The sequence below is a fragment of the Numenius arquata genome, chromosome 5 (genome assembly GCF_964106895.1).
Source record: "Numenius arquata chromosome 5, bNumArq3.hap1.1, whole genome shotgun sequence".
Taxonomy (NCBI): Eukaryota; Metazoa; Chordata; class Aves; order Charadriiformes; family Scolopacidae; genus Numenius; species Numenius arquata.
Genome location: NC_133580.1, coordinates 5,125,487 through 5,145,000, shown reverse-complemented (window position 1 = coordinate 5,145,000; position 19,514 = coordinate 5,125,487). Strand labels below are relative to the sequence as shown.

The 19,514-nt window shown below is 50.1% G+C and overlaps 2 protein-coding genes across 2 annotated transcripts; both read right to left on the bottom strand.

The window, feature by feature from the left end:
* Nucleotides 1-4,157: 4,157 nt before the first annotated feature.
* TMEM35A (transmembrane protein 35A) lies at nt 4,158-8,132 on the bottom strand. The gene is made up of 2 exons (XM_074147569.1): nt 8,013-8,132; nt 4,158-4,544 (listed from the first exon to the last, which is right to left on the bottom strand). Exons 1-2 carry the CDS (start codon nt 8,130-8,132, stop codon nt 4,158-4,160), a joined length of 507 nt encoding a protein of 168 aa, XP_074003670.1.
* Nucleotides 8,133-10,523: 2,391 nt separating this feature from the next.
* Nucleotides 10,524-19,295, bottom strand: TRMT2B (tRNA methyltransferase 2 homolog B). The gene is made up of 13 exons (XM_074147568.1): nt 19,247-19,295; nt 18,563-18,796; nt 17,187-17,241; nt 16,613-16,732; nt 16,110-16,209; nt 14,733-14,803; nt 14,133-14,279; nt 13,892-13,986; nt 13,137-13,351; nt 12,920-13,021; nt 12,619-12,738; nt 11,539-11,638; nt 10,524-10,769 (listed from the first exon to the last, which is right to left on the bottom strand). Exons 2-13 carry the CDS (start codon nt 18,742-18,744, stop codon nt 10,643-10,645), a joined length of 1,434 nt encoding a protein of 477 aa, XP_074003669.1. The 5' UTR covers nt 18,745-18,796; nt 19,247-19,295; the 3' UTR covers nt 10,524-10,642.
* Nucleotides 19,296-19,514: the final 219 nt, after the last annotated feature.

Genomic DNA, 19,514 nt, shown 5'->3' with positions numbered 1-19,514 from the left:
CGAGCACACTCTAAGCGGTTCAGGAAGCAGACTGAGCTGACAGCCCTCGGTTACCACACTCTGGAGTAAAACAACAGCTTTCTCACAGATTCCTTAGCACCTGCTCTACCTGGTCTTTATTCCTTTTTGTTTTGCAGGAATTCTGCCAGAAAGGTTTGGTGAAGAAGAGAGCAGAACTAACTGACAGGGCTGAAACACCGCTTCTTACTGACAGCGAGCCCACCATCGCACAGCTCTTCAGTACTAGGCACTTCCACACGGATACTTGGCACGGACATCCCTTCCCTCCTCCCCACCCGACGCACGCACACCCTTCTCCCTCCAGCTCCCACAGAGCTCTGACCGCCCGTCACGGGGAGCGGCCCTGAGGGAAGGGAGGGAGCCGAGGCCCTCTCGGCCGGGCCCCACCGTCGGGTCCGGGCCCAGCCCCGCCGCCGGGCCTAGCCCCGCCGCCGGGCTCAGCCTCACCGGCTCTGGGACCCCCAGAGAGGCAGGAAAAGCCCCCCCCCCGCCCGGGCCCCGCTGCCACGGCTGCAGCCGCCGCCAGAGTTACCGTCCGCCAGCGCCAGCTCCAACCGCCCGCAGTTCAAACCACCGCGCCGCCCCCCGCGCATGCGCAGTGCCCGCCGCGCCACCGCTTCCTACTGCGCATGCGCAACGCGCCGCGGCTGGGAACAGCGGCTGCGCTTCCGCCCCGTCCCGGGCGGTGCTGGGCATGCGCAGTCTGGGCGCGGCCTGCGGGCGGGAGGCGCGGGGGGGCGGGCAAACCGGGTGGAAACCGGGAAGGGCCAGGGGTCCGCAGTGGCCCTTTCCGTCCCGCTTCTGACAGGCAGGCAGAGGTGCCCAGGTGAGTCCTGTGGGGCGGTGTTGAGGGGCCGTCACTCGGGTAGGCCGCAGCTGGGCACCTCTCCTCAGGGAAACCTCATGAAGTTCCAACAAGGCCAAGTGGAGGGGCCTGCACCTGGGTCACAGCAATCCCAACCACAAACACAGGCTGGGCAGAGAATGGATGGAGAGCAGCCCTGAGGAGAAGGACCTGTGGGTGCTGGTGGATGAGAGGCTCAACATGAGCCGGCAATGTGTGCTGGCAACCCAGAAAGCCAACCACATCCTGGGCTGCATCAAAAGAAGTGTGGCCGACAGGTCAAGGGAGGTGATTCTGCTCCTCTACTCCGCTCTCGAGAGACCCCAGCTGGAATACTGTGTCCAGCTCTGGGGTCCCCAATATAAGAACAACAGAGACCTCTTGGAGTGAGTCCAGAGGAGGACCACGAAGATGATCAGAGGGCTGGAGAGAGTTGGGATTGTTCAGCCTGGAGAAGAGAAGGCTCCAGGGACACCTTATAGCCCCTTCCAGTACCTAAAGGCGGCTACAGGAGAGATGGGGAGTGGAGCAATAGGATGAGGGGGAATGGTTTTAAATTGGAAGAGGGTAGATTTAGATTAGATATCAGGAAGAAATGTTTCACTATGAGGGTGGTGAGACGCTGGAATAGGTTGCCCAGAGAAGCTGTGGCTGCCCCATCCCTGGAAGTGTTCAAGGCCACGTTGGACAGGGCTTTGAGCAACCTGGTCTAGTGGGAGGTGTTCCTGCCCATGGCAGGGGATTGGAACAAGATGACCTTTAAGGTCCCTTCCAACTCAAACCATTCTATCCATTCTATCAGTCTATGATTCTAGGAAACCCCCACCGCCCCAGAGAGCTGCAGTCCAGAGAAACCAGCAGCAGTAGGTGCCTGCCATGGCAGCAATCGGATGAGAGTAACAGGAATGGAATTACGGGGTTGGAGAGAAAAATAAGTGAGAAAAGGGCATGGGAAATTAAAAAAAAAAAAAAAAAGATAGGAAGAGTGAATTAACATTGTGATCTTACAAAAGGACTAAATCAGTTCTTGTCGCCTTATCACCTCCAGCAAGCAAAGATGACTGGTAGCTTCCAAAAATAGTTTGCTCGTGCTGGAGGGCAGTGATGGAGGTCAACCCAATATAGATAAGTACAGAATTCTAGTTATTGGACTCCAGGAAGAGTCTTGTCTTCCTCTGCAATAAAGAATATGTGGCCACTACTGCAGATCAGTAGTTCATACTGTTACAAATGTGAAAAGAAGGGGACTTTTTTCAGAATTCATTCACAGTCTTTTTGTAGGGATGAGCTTCTTGTGCGGAATATTTTACATTTATTATTATGGCATCTATACAGGCTTTGGTGAAGAACATCACGAAAGACGAACACAAACTCTTGTTTCCAAAAAATCTACAAAGTTAGATGCACAGAGGGGCAGGTGGCCAAAAGGCTGCAACAATACAGTTGCGAGTACTTTGTGTAGGAACACGCATCACGGTGGTGGTTTTGAGTTGGTGGTATTTTTGTTTAGTTTTGAATTAAGAAGTGATTAATAGCCCCAGTCAGGGCACAGTAGGTGAAGCGTCTTTCAGGAAATGAAGCAAATTCTGTGTACATTTGGGATGACCTTGAGGTAGTCTCTGAAGACGAGAGATTGTCTAACTAAGGTGGCCTGTTGCTAGTTTCCTTATTCAGGGTGCTCTTTGGGGCTTTAGGACGAGGATTTTTCAGCATATTCTATTTGGAGCTACATCTGTTTCAGCAGCAAACAACATAAGAACAAACTGGATAAACTGCATATGAACATTCATCATCAATTTTTCTAGAGGTATAATACTGACATTTTTCTGGAGTTTTAATATCTTTTCTCGCTGCCACATTGTGCTGAAACAGAAATTTATCTGAGAGAGTTTCATGAAAATGTTCAGACATCTCTTTTAAATGCCTGTGGTTATTAATGTCTAGTCCAGTAGTGTTCTGATGGCTTCCATCCTGCATCACCTTGTCTTTGAAATTCCTCTGACATGATTCTGCCCATTTTAGGTGCAGTGTTTGAGCGCAGGAGAAATACTTTCAGGTGTGTCTCTCAAAAAAGAAATTTGTTTCTGTCAAGACATTTTTCTCCAAATTTCAAAAAGTTTATTTTCATGAATAATTAAGAAAATGAGGAAAAACTGAAAACAGACAAACAGCAAGAAAAACAAACAAACTCAGAGGAAACACATGCTTCTTATAACACTCTGTAAGATTTCGGATACATCACGCAGGGATTCAGGCTCTGGTGACAGGACTTCGCCCCGCTCAGGGAAGCTGTATGTGGGATGAACAGTGAGGTACCTAGACACATTCAGACCCTCATCTGTCAGCAATAACCAACAATTCTGTAAAGTTGCAATAGTTATGGAAAAAGGGAACATTTTTTTCTTGCAAGGAAATAGGGAGCACGATGCTATTTGCCAACAGCAGACAGATATTTTGGAATCTTTGGGCAGTTCTGCTCCCCATCCCCTCACCGGGGATCCTTACTTTGTGCCAAGAGGAGTAAAGAGATGCCATTTCCTCGTGTGAAGCAGGCAAAAAATTATGGTTATCGGGCCATTGTCCCAGTTTTAGAGCCTCTGCCAAGTGTGGAAATTGAGGAAGATGCGAATAGCGCATCCCATGTTTTCCCTGGATAACGGGTCCAAAGAAAGGATTGGGCACAGAGGCAGCAGAGGGATCCCTCTCCCAAACACCACAAACAGCACTTTTTATGCTCAGAAGGGTCCTTTCCCCCCTTGCCTATGGAAAAGGGAAGGCAGATTGTTGGCTGGGGCCACAGAAGGCAGCACAGGCACACTGGTTACGTTCCACCCAGCCGCTGGTGCCGAGACTGCCACGTAGCAGAAGTGCATCCAGGGGAGGTTTCCACTGCCACGGGGGCTGATGCTCGGGGACCAACCTCCCCCCTGCAGCGGTGCCGGGTCAGCGTGAGCCCTTGCCCCAGTCTTTGCCTGTGCTCTTGGGCTGGTTTTACAGCTCCTGCTACTCCAGCCAGGCTGGTAACTGCCTCCTGGCCGTCTCGGTGAAAGCGAGCTTGTATTTTTCTACATGACAGGGCAGCAGCAAAAGCAAGACTACAGTGTAGACATACCACATGTCTCTCAGACCCCAAGTGCAACTTTATTTAGACAGACAAAAAAATATAAATAGGTAAATTAATAAAAAAAAAAAAAAGAAAACCAAGACAAAACAAAAAAAAAAACCAACAAATTTTCTGGGTGATTTCAGAGAGAGCTGCCTCGAGGGTCCGTAATTTCTCACGCGCACTCAACTAGGATACCTTCATTTTGCCTTTCTCAGGAGCTGCTTCGTGGATGAGTGGCTGCTCCTCCCCGTTCACCGACAGCATCCTCTTTTCTGGTGGCTGCTCCTCTGGCTGGCGGGCAATCAGGAGGCGACAGGTAAGCAGGATCCCAAAGACCAAGGCATGGGCGTAACGTTTGAGTGGATCCCCCACTAGCTGGTGGAAGAAGAGCACAGCCAGCACGAGGAGGAGGAGGAGAAAGTTGGCCACATCTTTGGGGCGACCGGGCACCAGTGTCATGACAATGCCACACGCCACTTCGAGGGCACCAATGCTCTTGCGGAGGAGGATGGAGCTGACTCCCATCTTCTTTAGCATGGGGAGGGCCCGCACATAGCTTTTGTATGCTCGTTTCTGAAACCAAGAAGCAACAGCATAGAACACCATAATGTGAGAAAGTAAAGGCAAAAATGACTTCTGCTGAAATAGACTGACGTGCAATATGACCTGAATCACAGAATGATAGGGGTTGGAAGGGACCTTTGGAGATCACCTAGTCCAACCCCCTGCCAGAGCAGGTCCACCCAGAGCAGGTTGCACAGGAACATGTCCAGACGAGTTTTGAATGTCTCCAGAGACAGAGACTGCACCACCTCTCTGGGCAGCCTGTTCCAGTGCTCTGCCACCCTCAAAGTGAAGAAGTTCCTCCTCATGTTTAGATGGAACTTCTTACATTCAAGTTTGTTCCCATTTCCTCTTGTCCTGTCACTGGGCACCACTGAAAAAAGACTGGCCCCATCCTCTTGACACCCACCCTTTAAGTATTTATAGGTGTTGATCAGATCCCCCCTGAGTCTGCTGTTCTCCAGACTAAAAAGACCCAAATCCCTCAGCCTCTCCTCGTAAGAGAGATGTTCTAGTCCCCTAATCATCCTCGTAGCTCTTTGTTGCACCCCCTCCAGCAGTTCCCTGTCCTTCTTGAACTGGGGAGCCCAGAACTGGACACAGTGCTCCAGATGAGGTCTCACCAGGGCAGAGCAGAAGGGGAGGATGACCTCCCACCACCTGCTGGTCACACTCTTCCTGATGCACCCCAGGATGCCATCAGCCTTCTTGGCCACAAGGGCACATTGCTGGCTCATGGTCATCCTGTTGTCCACCAGGACTCCCAGGTCTTTTTCCTCAGAGCTGGGAGGAAAGATCCCCTCAATCATCACAGACCCCTCTGGCACCATCTGTACCCCTAAGGCTTCTCTTGGAGGGATATTAACACCGTCAACCTGCAATTCCCCCTTTGTAAGCTGTTGTCTCCTTGCTGGAAAAGTTCTGCAACCCAGCACCCAACTTTGGAGGTAGGACCAGGCCAGGTGTACCTTCTCCTGAAACCTGAAGTTACCATTGCTAGAATTAGCAATGCAGAACCGCGTTGTTAAAAAAAAAGTACCTCTCTAAGAGTAGCTCATCCTTTATAATTAAATAAACACACCTTGTCCCTGCAAAGCCAAGGCACAGCAAGTAAAAACAGAAGTCTCCTTCTACCTCAAAGCAACTTATACTCTCCCAGTGTCTTTGGGCAGTACATGGGACTATACACCAAAGCTGAGATTCACCAGCCCCATCCTGTGCTTACATACCTTGGTGATCCTTTCTTTCCTTGGATGAAAGCAAGCTGACATTTGACATCCTCTGCTCCCTGGTTTGTGCTGGATTCAGCAGCAGTATAACGCAGCAAGACTCAGCCTCCTTACCCGGCTGCCTTGTTGTTTCAGGAAAGAAACAACCTCTGTCCTTACACGCGTTCAGGTTCTTGCATTTGAACATTCAGGTGCTCATGGGCTTATTGTTTTGGTTTGGTTTTAATAAAGCTCCTTGTTATTGAAGACACTGACGCTATTTCCACTTACACTGGATTATACTACCCCTGCAGATACTCTTGCCGTTGTGTTCTCTGCTTTCTGATCAGGGAGAGGGAAATGGAAGCCAAATCTCAGTTAAGGAGTTGTTTGGCTCTCACAGATGCTGATCGGGTTGTAGATTTACTTCCCTGTGATTTTGGAAACCTGCACTACACGCAGACAGAGCTTCCCCACTTCTCTGTCAATTTTGCTACTTCCTTCTAAGAGGAGCTGATACTTCACATGTGGAAAATATACAGCATTGCCATTTTTGCTACCAAATAACTGAAGATCTCATGACACATTTACTCTAAGTGTATGCATTATAAGGATACATTTTTAAACCTTCAGTGAACAAAACCTCTCCTAGAGCATAGTATTATACTCATAGAGCAGAGTATTTTTAAACAGTTGTGAAAAATACAGCTTTATAAATAAATGTACTATCAGCATGTCCTAGACTATTCTGATCTTTTAAGTATTTTAATGGACAAACTAGTGTGCGTGTTCTCTGCTGAATGAAAAACCGCAAGTTTGGTGTTGTAGGTTTATAACAAAGGTTCTCTATTTGCTAGGGGCTTATTGATGGGCAAGATCAGGTTTTCATTAGCTGTCTCCGTTATGTGACAGACCACCCTGGTATGCAGCACAGTGAAAGCAAGAAAGCCTAATGAGCATGAACATGTTACGATATGGGCTGTTAGGAACAACGGTGCTGTGTAACATCTGAGTGCCTCTGCTTTCTTTTTGTAAAAATGGGGATCATTCATACCTGTAGGCCTGACTTTTGGTAAAGCAGAAAGGGACAGAGAAGCAAAATATTTTAGAGCAAGGATTTTGCAATGCTCCTAAAGTCCCAGTGCTATTTTTCTGTCCCTTATGTAGCAGAAGCTTAAGAGCTTTGTTTTCTGGTCACTTTATCTCAGTCTTTTGCTCCTGAGCTACTTCTTGGTGATTCTTTTCTGCGAGATCCCTGTGCTGAGCACTGCCATTCAGATGTTATTTGAGAGCTAAGGAAAAGCAGCTGGGCAGGTGGAGCAAAGGGAGAGAACAGAATGTACTGGAAACTTCCAGCACTGGTTTGTTGTTTTTTTTTTTAAGGGGCACAAAAATTATACCAACGCTTTTCAGCCACTGCAATAAATATAATGGGGTGGGAGGGAGGGTGGCAGGAGAATAAATAAACATAGACAAGGAAGCAAAAGGTGGGAGCTCACAGCCGGTAAAGCTCTGCAGCAGGGTTGGCCCCGGGCAGAGAGGAGCACAAATGGCTCACCAGCTGAGAAATGCCCACAGTGCCTTCTCCATCCTCTCCTCACCCCTTTCCCATTAAGCAAGAGGAGGAGAGGCTTATTTCCCAGGCAAAAGAGAATAATAAGGTGACTATTAATAATACCACCTTCTGCCAGCTAGGAATCTCAAAGCATTTCACGGCCATCAATTAATCCCCGCACAAGTCTGGTGAGGTGGGGACAGTCAGTGTCATTATCCTTGCTTTAAAACACGAAATTCTGAGGATTCATCTGGCTGCTGAAGGTGGCATCTGCTTTTCCTACCCCCGGTCCAGAGGACAGGTATTCTCCCAGGGATCAGCTGTACCTGCCTGCTACATGTCTGGCACTTTTTCAGACCGTGCTTTTCAGAGCCCCTTATGTCCCCATCTTTTTGCAGGCGTTGCTGTGCTGTGCTACCCCGTCCCCCTCGCCTCCTCTCTCCATCCTTATCCACAAGAGGATATCCTCCATGGAAAGGCTCAGACAGAGTCCAGGCGAGGGCTGCCAGGATATCCTCAGCACTGCGTATTATTTGTTTCTCTCCATGTCCATCAAATAAGGAAACAGATAAGCTGCTTCCCTCTCCCTCCCATTGCTCGGGGCTCCAGCGCGGTGACCCTCCATATATCCCACTGCAAACACCGCTCCTGCCACAAGGTTGAGGGGAGAGACCCCTAATGCATCTCCCTCCATGCTGCCATCACTGTACTCACCATCTCATTGTAGGCATCTCTGCTGAGCCGAGGGGTCAGTTTGATGGTCCCCATAAAGACGAAGAAGAGCCCCAGGGCCACTGAGAGAGCGATGATGGTGATAGTCCTGGGAGATGCCATGGAGCCGGCGGCAACCGGTCCTGGGAACCGGTCCTAGCGAGGCCTTCTGGCTCTGGCTGCCAGCCCGGGCAGGAGGTAGTCAGTCACCATTGAAGGAGATGAGGAATAAAGCTGCAGAGGCTGCGAGGATGACAGCGGGGGGGCGAGGGGGGAATTCAGCCTCCTCCGCTCAGCGGCCGCCGGGTCCTAATGCCCAGCAGCCATGAGCCAGAGCCAGGCAGCCCTGTGCCGAACAACGAGCATTCCCACCCCACCTGCCACTAAGTCATCCTCTTGTTTTCTTGTACAATCCATAAATTACCCGCAGAAAGCCGAAACCGAGCCAGTTCTAGGGATGTGGGATGGCAGCCAAACGCACAGCACAGTGGGAAAATGAGGATATAGAATCATAAAATGGCTTGGGTTGGAAGGGACCTTAAAGATCTTATTGTTCCAACCCCCCCTGCCCTGGGCAGGGACACCTCCCACCAGACCAGGTTGCTCAAAGCCCCATCCAGCCTGGCCTTGAACACCTCCAGGGATGGGACATCCACAACTTCTCCGGGCAACCTGTTTCAGTGTCTCACCACCCTCACAGTAAAGTATTTCTTCCTAATATCTAATCTAAATCTCCCCTCTTTCGGTTTAAAACCATCACCCCTTGTCCTATCGCTCCACTCCCTGATAAAGAAAGGGTCCCTCCCCATCTCTCCTGTAGCCCCATTAGGTTCTGGAAGGCTGCTATAAGGATGCAACATGTTGGCAGAGGGCACAGGAGTAACCTGCTACGCAGGAAAAGTGGTTGGAGGTCTCATACATAGGCAGCTTTCTGTTTTGGATGCTCAGGCACTAATACACAGCAAACAAAACATTGCTTAATATATTTGCTCCAGAAATGCAAAAAAGATGTCTATCCTGGAACTTGATGCCCAAAAGGGATGATAAGGCCACTGTGTCACCCTCCCCTATTGCAGATAAAACCTGTCCTGTATGTTCAGCTCTCCAGAGACTAGTGGAAAGGTTTCCTGATCCCCTATTACTTTTTTATTTAAAGCCACTATCTCTCCCCCTTTTAATTTGCCACAAATTTCATTTTGACAAAAACATAGCCAGGCTAAGCAGAAATCCATTCAGATCTCACAGCAAGAAGCCAAGGTATAATTACACGAAACAGAACTGCTGGAAAACTGCATCCCTCGCTATAAACCGAAAATAAAACGCTGTAACAGTGTGCAAAAATCTTACATGCCTGGGATGGTACAGGAGTGACACTTCCCGTGCCTGTCAGGAACCTCCCCAGCACCTCCCTTTCTGGTGCAGTAAGTCTCAAGTCCTAAACCCATGTATTTTAAGCCCCCATGGCTTGAGAACTAGTGGTGGTTGTTATTATTCCAAGCTCAGGGTTCCTAGGGACTGGAGTTTAAAGTCTGAAAATACAGGCAGCTCTCCCTGTTTTCTTGGGAGTTTATCAGCCTTGATTCACTCAAATCAGATAGAAAACAGATCGAGTCGAATTTAACAGTCTGACTGCAAAAATGTGTCCTGCTACTAGTCTGGCCTAGATGACCAGGATAAACCAAAAGGTAATTTCAATACATAAAAGTAAAAATTAAAAAATAAAATAAAAGAAGCCCACAAAACATCATGGAGTTCACAAAATGCAAGGGAACTCTGCTCACTCAGACCTACCTCCAGGTTGTAGCAGCTCCATATTTCGAAGAGCTGGAGAGAACTTCATGTTAACATTGAGGTTCACAGCTTGCCAGTCAGTGAATGTGGCAACACAGACATGAAACACACCACATTTTTTGAATTCGCTGTTGCAGAGCAACCTGATGAGGAAATAACTTGTTGCTGCCGACAATTTCACAGGGCACTTCATATTTAGGTATCAGTAAGCATTAGGGGGGAACGGGGAGGCAGAGATGGAAGAAGAGACTCTGAAATCAGTTCTCTCTTCATTTTGTTTTATAGAAAAATCTTTTTCATTGTCTCAAACTTATCCACATGACTGACAGCAATTCAATATTGGGTTTTGAAGTTTATACAGGAAATATTTCCCTGACCCCAGAAGTCAGTATTTTCCCAGTGAGCATGAGGATTTCTAGTTCCTACGGTTTCTTCATAGCAAGTTCACTATCAACATGAAAAACACCTGAAATATCCTTGAAGCAAGCAAGGAACTAATGGCATGTCAGCAGTAGAAAATACAGTGGATTTTAGTACTTTGTACTCACGTTGATGGTGAAAACCCAGAATACAAGGGAGAAGGTATTTTCCAGGCAGCTTTAACCAGCAGCCCAAGAAGAGTTTTGCAGGGGAGGAAAAGGTGATGAAATGCTACAGAGAACCTTTTTACCCCAGAAATCCGAGTGTTTCCTTACAGAACAGTGTAGTTAGGCAACACAAAGTAAGAGCAAAAGCAGAATTATTTATTTTTATACAACTTCAAGAAAATAAGTTAGGATTTTAACTACATTGACTCCAGTCTGAGGACAGCAGGAGGTATACCTGGCGTACCTGCCTCCTCGTCAGCGGGTGAACAGCAGCACCAGCTCACAGTGAGCAGTATGAGGAAACATGTCAAAAGGTATAGCCAACGTGGGGGCAAACGGCTCTCCTGCCAGCTTCTTCCCTGGGTCAGGCGGGCAGCACAGCCTGTGGACGGTAGAGCATCCTTTAGACCAGCAGCAGAAGCCTTCCCACCATTGTGGGTAGGACAGTAGCACTGAGGATGCCCTGAGGAGGCATCGTGTTTGGCTAACATCCCTCAGAGTCTGCAGCTGACACTGGCTGAGGTCTAGAACCATCAATACTGAATCCCAAACCAGCTCTGGAAACCCCACGGATGAGCTGAAGAGTCAGTGGCGGGTTCAAAGCTCCCTTTCTCACAAGCCATCCCAGCTGACAGACGCTTAATATCCTTAGGAAATAATCCTCAGTTTTGCACTACCTTCACTGGTTACCTGCAGATAAAGACTTAGCTGTATGATTAACCCTAAGCAGGTGATTAATCCCTTCGGCTTTACTCCATTGCCAACCTTCCTGCTGTGAACCCAGTGGACTCCGTATCCCACACCCAGAGGTGCTGTTTTGTTGGGGAAGGATGCACAGCGCAATTATAGCACGTTTGCGTTATTTTCTATTCTTTACTGATACACTAAAGCATCCTGCTGGAATCTAGAACCCAAAGAGTACCCACTACCTTAAACCAGTGAGTGCCTCTTGCAGGTAACCCAAAGGAACACAGAAACCACTTCTGACCACGCACTGACTAGTCCTGGATCACACCTGCAGAACTCACCCTCTGAAACTCAGTCACAACACAAACCTTCCTAAAAGCCAAGGTCAGATATTTATGTCCTTGTCTGGACTTAACAGGGTCTGTCACTAAGGTGGGTGGAAAGGAAGAGAGGAGGGTGCTCACTCAAGAAAGTTCCTCATAGCTTCGCCCTCTGGCTTGCAGGAGATGTAGAGCAGCCTTCGGATGGACTTGCAGTTTCGGATGGCTCGCACAACCCTGTAATCTGCAAAAACATGACACCATGCTTTCCCAGTGACCCACCACCACCGTGAACTCTCCAGAAGGAATGACTTCACAGCAAACATCACAGAACTGCACCGAATTGTCAAAAATGCAGGGGGGGGGGGACGGGGAAGAATATACACATTGCCATGTCCTATCTCAGATCCAGGCTCTTAGGAGGCCAGGGATGTGACCCACGCTGCTAACAGCTCCGCCAACTTGGCAGGGCAGAGCAGTGGAAGAAATCCCTCCACTTCCCAGGGAGGTGAAGGATGGGAGAAAAATCGTTACTTAATTAAGCAGAGACCACATCTGGGCGCCAGGACCAGTTTGGGACTTCCCAGGACACGCTGGAGCAAGTCCAGCAGATACCACTAAGACAGTTAGAGGGCTGGGGCACCGCACGCACGAGGAGAGTGCGAGGGCTGGGGTGATTCAGCCTGGGGAGGAGAAGGTGAGCAGGGACCTATCTGCTATCCTCAGGGGTCTCATGGGGGATTACAGAGAAGATGGAGCCAGAATCTTCTCAGAAGGGCACAAGAAGAGGATGAGAGGCAACAGATGCACTGCAGCAAGGGGAAATTCTCATTAAATACATTAGGGAATGCATTTTTAGGAGAGGGTATCCACCCTTGGATACACTCAAACCTCAGCAGGGCTTTATAGCAACCTGATAGAACTCTGAAGTTGGCCTTGCTTCAGTTGGGAGGTTGCACCACAGACCTCCAGAGGCTCCTTCTCTCCTAAATAATTCCATGAGCCTATGAAAGGTGGAGAAAATATAAGAGCTGTCTATTTTAAAGAGAAAGCATGATAAAGGCACTGAAAAGAGCAGACTCTGGGATTTTAGCTGCTGTCAGCAGCAAGGTAAGAAACTAAAGACTAAGCAAGCAGAGGGTTTGGAGCCAGTATAACAGGTCTCACAGAACTTGTTAAAAAGTCTTTGTTTTCAAGATGAAAATAAATAGCATATTTTCTCACGGAGTCCAGCTCGAGATGGGTTCACCACAGCAACAAGGGGTCGGGCATCCGCCCACGACGACAGGAGTTGTGGTAACACAGCCTCTGCCTTTCCACTGTGAAACTCGCAGTTTGAAATCCCTGCGAAGCAAAAAGCAGCCAGAGGAACTGAGCAGAGTCAGTCTCACCAGACGTTGGGTATAACGCGAAGCGCTGCCCTTTGCGGCGTGGAAGTAACCTGTTAGCATCCCTCCCCTCACTTCTGCTTCCCATTTTTCAGCGGTTAGTTTGAAATTTTCTGCCCCGGCGAGCCTGAACTTACCGTTGAATGCTGCATTCCACCTGGCATCCTCTATCGCCTTCTCCACCACCTCAACACCAATAACCTTGGCCACTTGGCGAGCCAGAGAGAGACCAATTGTGCCTGGAAACGAGGGATACATCAACATGGAAGAAACACGCCTTTAGATAGCAGGGATCATTTTTTTGGCAGGCAAAGCACCAGCCCTGGGAGCCGGGCTCACACGGCCGCTGCTCACCCGTTCCACAGCAGATGTCGAGGAGGACGGTGTCCCCACCAGCCTGACTCAGCTCCCCGACCGCCTGGTACAGAACTTCCGCTCCACCCGTGTTTACTTGGAAAAAAGCATCTGGAGAGATGCGAAACTTCAGGCCGAGCAGCTCTTCAAAGATGTGCGGCTCTCCATGAAGGAGCTGGAAGGGGGACTGCTCGTGGGAGCAGCGTGTCATGGTGCTGGCAGGGCACACAAAAACCAGCTGTGAGAAGGCAGCAGAGGAGCAGCCTGTTTCCGTTTCCATCCCTGGGATGCTCGTTTGCAGGGGAGGATGGTTCTCCCCCCACCAACTTTCAACAGGATCATAGAATTTTGATTCTTTCTAAGGGATCTGTAACTTGCACAGCCTAGAATTCATTCAAAGGATCAAAATGACTTCCCAGAAGGCAGCGGTCCTGGGGTATATTCCTCAGTTTTGCTGCTAATGTGATTTACTGTCTTGGGAAAGTCACTATAAGCTTTTTTTTCTTTAGTTTCTCAGGCTCATACCTCCCATGAGGTAGAACCATAGTGTGTTCAAGTATTTCAGGTCTGGAAAAACAAAAGACGTGGCCATCTTAAAACCGCATCTGCAAGAGGCATCCAAACATCTGTCATTCTCTTCAAGCACTCCCTGAACTGGTAGAATTTGAATTTGGGGGGAGAAAAAAAAAAAAAGAAAAAAAAAAAGAAAAAGATGTGGCTTTGTTTTCGCTCTTTCCCTGTGTCAAGACATATACCTCTCTTGGAAATAAAGTGAAGTCAAGGCACAGACTGTCCCAGGTCCACACGTGAAGAACTCCTTAAGCAATGCTTTCTGAGTAGCCAGTGCCTCCTGTGGAGAGCGAAAAAACCCTGTTTGGGTTTTGTTGGGTAATGTGATTAGACACCTCTCCCCAGCGACAGACCCAGCAAGCAAGCTCAGGTCAGCCAGACAACTGACATGCCTCTTGCCAGGGGCCCCATCCTCCATGTACTCACCTGGCCCAGCTCCTGGGGGTGGAAGGTGACGATGGCCATGGTGTGGCCATGGCTGGTGGTGCGCACCACGAGCTCTCGCCAGTGTCCCCCTTCGTGGAAGAGGATGCAAGGGTCCAGGGGGGAGCTACGGATGAACTCCTCATAGCACTGAGCAGAGGGGAAACGGCACTTGTAGGACAGCAAAGACAACCGCCCTGGTCTTAGCATGACTCTGTGCGCCCCAAAACGGGTGGCCCTTCCAGCAGTTTCATCTGTTTTTTTCTGTTTGATTTCAATGCACTGAGTTAAAGCTCTTTCCAAGGTCTTGGAAGACAAGACATTTTAATAATTTCAATTTGTGATTCTTAGGTATTTTAACAGATTGGCAGGAATTCACTGTCACTTGATTAACTTCACTCTTTGGGACAGTTTTGGGGCTGCAACATTAACACAGAAGTTTTAAAAAAAACATTTATCCATCAAGCAGAGCCAGGCTTGAAACTTCAGAACATGAAAATGGACTTGAAAATCATCATAACTAAAATTACAACGTTCTCCCAAATAAGTTATGGCAGTTCCTCTGTTCCACAGCCTAGGGACAGATGTGACTTACTTATTTACCTGGGCTACTTTTTTGTGTTTTGGGGGTATGTTCTCCACGTGGTTGGCTCTCACACAGACAATATTTCTTTCTGGAGAGAGAGGCAGACAGGTATTTAATTGTTTTGTTTCAGGGCATGCGAACCACTGTAGCGTCTGACATGATAAACTGTGGAGACACCTTTCTCCTGAATCCTCCCATTGTACAAAAGAAAAAAAAGAAGAAGAAAAACCACAACAAACTGGTATGTAAGTGTCCCACTAAATCCTGTGATGTTCTGGGTACCCATAGTCTGCAGGACCTGCCAGAATTCCCTTTGCCAGTGATTACTGTCACTAATTTCCATGAAGAGTTTGGAGCTCTGGGAGCTTTTTAAATGTCCAAAGGAACCACTGCACTGTTCTTAAACTAAGGGAGCCAGACCAGAGCAAGCCAGTTTCCTAACTGGAGAATAATGGTGTGGGTTTACAGCAGCAAAGCAGTTTAGGTTGCCTAGAAGACAGCCTTCTCACTTCAGTTTAAATGCTAAACTTCTGCTGCCAGAGGTAAAATGCATCCGTGGAATTATTTTTTCAATGAGAAAAGAACACAGCGCCCACCCCAGCACCTTCTTGCGATGGATGTTGAGAAGCAAAACCCAGTATCGATGGTGTGAACAAGTTCACCACTGAGCAGTTTGCCAGGAGCACACAGCTCACATCTTCATTGCACAAAACCAAACTGCTTCACGCATCCCAAATGCTCCAACGTTGCTCTGCTGCCCATGGACATGCACACACGCACCCCCATGCTCTCCCAGCTCAGCACAGGCTCCTGGAGCACGCCAAAAACATGGGAACAGCATAATTAAGAATAACAAAGCTACATCATTTTTTCAGTGGTGCCCAGTGACAGGACAAGAGGAAATGGGAACAAACTTGGACATAAGAAGTTCCATCTAAACATGAGGAGGAACCTCTTCACTTTGAGGGTGGCAGAGCCCTGGAACAGGCTGCCCAGAGAGGTGGTGGAGTCTCCATCTCTGGAGACATTCAAACCCGTCTGGACACGTTCCTGTGCAACCTGCTCTGGGTGGACCTGCTTTGGCAGGGGGGTTGGACTGGATGATCTCCAGAGGTCCCTTCCAACCCCATATCATTCTGTGATTCTGTAAATCCTGGAGGGGCTGCCACCACAGCTGTCATCCTTACTGCTGTATTTAGCAAATTAGAAGCTGGTGTTTCTTGGGAAGCTAATAAACTGAGGTTTTAAAATTGCTGCCCCAGAGCTGGTGGTGTTTCTGTTGGCACCCCCCAGGATTCAGGCTTCTAACTCACGTGGAGACTGGCACAGCAGAGCCTTGCCCCTACCCAGCCCACGCCAGAAGCCTTCTGCCCAGCTCCTTGTCCTGCACTGACCTCTGCCAGTTCCCACATACAACCCCACGGTTTTGGGGTTCCCATCTGGTCCTCGGTTCACAGAGAAGGTAGATTTGTTTCGGTAGCCATTAATGATGGGCTGAGGGAGAAAAGAAGGAAAAGCAAAGCCTTGGATTAAAAGAAAAAGTAATGGAGGAAAGCCCAAAACCCAGCCTGGTTGTTCTGTTGGCAGCACAGGAAGATACACATGAACGTGCAAAATGCAGAAACAGAGCTTCTGCACAAGACCCCCAGTACTTCCCCTCGGGAAGAAGAAATGGCTCTCTGCGGCAGAATGGTGACAGGTTTCAGGGAAGGCTTGGGCACATAATCACTGGGCTTGTTTCACCCTCTAGCAGTCACGGGCTGCAAAGCAGAAGCTAGCAAGGACTGCCACAGACATCCTCTCTGCAACTAAGTAATCCCCACCATGAAACTCTTCAGACGTCAAGTGAGAGACTGTTAGCGGCTCAGAGGGGACAGTATTCCCATGGGATACTCACCGAAGGGACTACAGGCTGGAGAGGACAGCAGAGTCCACCAGGTTTCTGCCCATCTATGCCTAGCTCTTCGAGACGGGACGCCAGCGTCTGCAAAACCTTCCTCTGGCTTTCATACTTCACCTGCAGAGGAGTCCTAAGCCAGAAACACTCTCAAAGGACCACGAGACAGTGGGCAGCTCTTCATCACCCACCTCTGGGAAGGCCAAAAGGAGGGAATACTGCAAGTGGGATATAGCCCTAGAGGAACTTTGCCTTTCTCATCACCATAGCTGCTTGGAGCAACGGGGAGAGAAAGAGATCCTGTGTCCACGGTCCCCAACCGCTAGCCTAGAGCACTTGGTCCAATCTGAAGCCCTAGTGAACCTGCTGTCCCACACTGGACAGGATCACTGTGCTGTTGGTGATCACACACACCACCCACAGGGAACCTCCCAGTTCTATCCTTCATAATAACTGAAGAATTAAAGAGTTTACAGCATTAAGCGACTGAGATGCTAGGGGCTGTTGCTCCAGGGAGACAGGAGGGACGGTTGGGGCAGCACGACAGAGAAAAGTCCACATAAGCACATCTTACCTGCAGCTGCTCTTGATAGGGAAGTCTCCACAGCGGAGTCACCGTGTTTGCTAACCTGGAAAGCATAACATCGTGGTAGTGCCCAGAGCTACTCACCTCCTGATACTTACAGCATAACACCCCTGCCAGCTGCTTCACAGGCAGGACTGTTCTGGTACAGGCTCTGCCCCAGAGCTGGCTGTGAACATCCAAACTCCCTTTTCATGGCACCTTCCTGGTGCAGAACACTTGTGGCTGGAAGAGGGACCCAGGAACCACAACAACCAGTTCTCCAGAGGACAGGCTGACCCTTTGGCAGAAGTCTGACCAGTGATACCTGGGCGTTCTAGGTAAGCCAGGTACCTTTCTGATCCCCCTTGAGAGAACAGGGTCAGGAACATGGACCCAGAGAGGCCCTGCTGAGCCCTTGGTGAGATCTGACTCCAGGCTGGTAAAGCCAGGGGAATGAGTATTCAGATGTTACTGGGGTCAGAAGGAAAAAAAACCAACCAAAGTGCAGGCAGAGAAAGGGAAAAAAAAATAATTCATGCTGTAGCTTCAGATGGGCTCTGCTGCTTTCTCCCACTGAATCAGAGGCTTTGGCCATCCCTTGCTGCTCCGAGGACAGCCCGAGTCCCACCTCCACGGAGTTTTCCCCTAAAAGGCCACGATGCTTCTCTCATCCCTCGATGCATCCATCCTGCATCATCTGCCTGCTCACATTTCCTGCCACTACTACGTCCTTTTCGCTAATGCTGTACTACTAGATTAAATCCACCACAGTGAAATGGACAGTTTGTGTGCAGCAGGCAGGGAATTACCAGCCACCCATTCTCACTGACCCGGCCACCCACACAGCACTAGTTCAGAGATAAACCTCAGAACTTGCTGCTACTTGTATCTGGGCCAGGGCGAGCAAGAACAAAACACCTGAAAGGTTTGGGGGTTTTTTGTTTTGTTTTGTTTTAAAAAAAATCAAAAGACAGAGTAAGGGGTGAGGTGGATATGATCCAAACTGTCATAACTATCCATCAACTACTGACTCACTGAGCCCATGGAAAACCTCACCCCACAACTGGAGAAGTTGCTGCTGTGGCTTACTGGGATTTTTGGAGCTGTTTCCAAAGCACCCAGTGCCAACTACTTTCAGACGCAGACCTGCAAATCAAACGGACTATTACTTTTTACTTGCCAGTACAGCAACTGCTCTGCTCCTTTCCTCTCAGACCTTTTCCTTTGCCTTTTCCATTATTCCTACCCCCAGGCAAGCCAGCTGAGCCCTGGCCCTTCTGCTTGGGAAGAGCTGGGTGGAGGTGAAACCCCCCAACCCACTGCTCGAACAGCTTCGGGTGTTTGGTGCTTTGGAAGAGCGCTTGGTCATTTTGAAGGAACTGTACCTCTCCTCCCAGGAGGAACCTGGCAGGCTGATGCCCACCCTGGCCTTTTTCTTCTCCTTCTGCTTTACCGCTGTCTTCTCCTCCTTCACCAGGCTGTGGTCCCCACCGGGCAGGCTGCTCAGGAGAGCACTCGAAGGGCGAAGGTGCCGGGGCAGTAGCCTCAACGCGCAGGACAGAGCCATGGTTGGAAGGAGAAGGGCAAGCAGCACAGCGAGCCCACCATCAGCCTGGCACCTGGAGATGGGTTGAGAAAAACACCACGTCCGTGGCCAGCTCTGCTCCGGAAAGTAAAGAATTTGGTTTCAAAACATACGTACCCAGGGCCGGTCTGACCCGGGGGCGCGTCTCGGCTTTGCTGGAAGCTGCCCCTACCCTGGGAAGTGGCGACCTGGAGCGGCGGTCCCCTCCCTCGGCCGCGGGCGAGTGGCCACGCTGCCGGCCGTGCTTGCCCGGGGCCTGCCCGCTGCTTCCACGGCTCCTACCGCTGCCGATCGCTCGCCTCCCCGGGCCCGCGGCTCCCACACGGCGGGGAGCGGCCTTTCCGCCGCCGCGCACGGTGTTTACGGCGGAGACACCCCCCCGCGAGGCGGCTGAGCCTCGTTACCGGCTACCCCCACCCCACGCGTGCCTCCGCTCGGTGGCGAGTCCCCCCGCGACCTTGTGGCCCCCCGTGCCTTGCCTCACCTCCCGGTGCAGCGCCCAGCGCCGCTGCCCCGGTGCCCGGGAAGCTCCCGGGAGCGCCGCCCCTCGGGGAACGACGAGGCGGAGCCGGGCACCGCGGCGGGGAGCCCCTGCGGAGCGGGGCGAGGGGGCTCCCGCTGGCCCCGGCGGAGGCGGAGGGGTGGGGGATCGGCCGGTGTCACCGCTCCGAGCGGCCCCCGCGGGCACCCGAAACCCAGAGAGAAGCAGCGGGCGGGCCCCGATCCGTCCCGCCCCGGCACCGCCGTGGCCC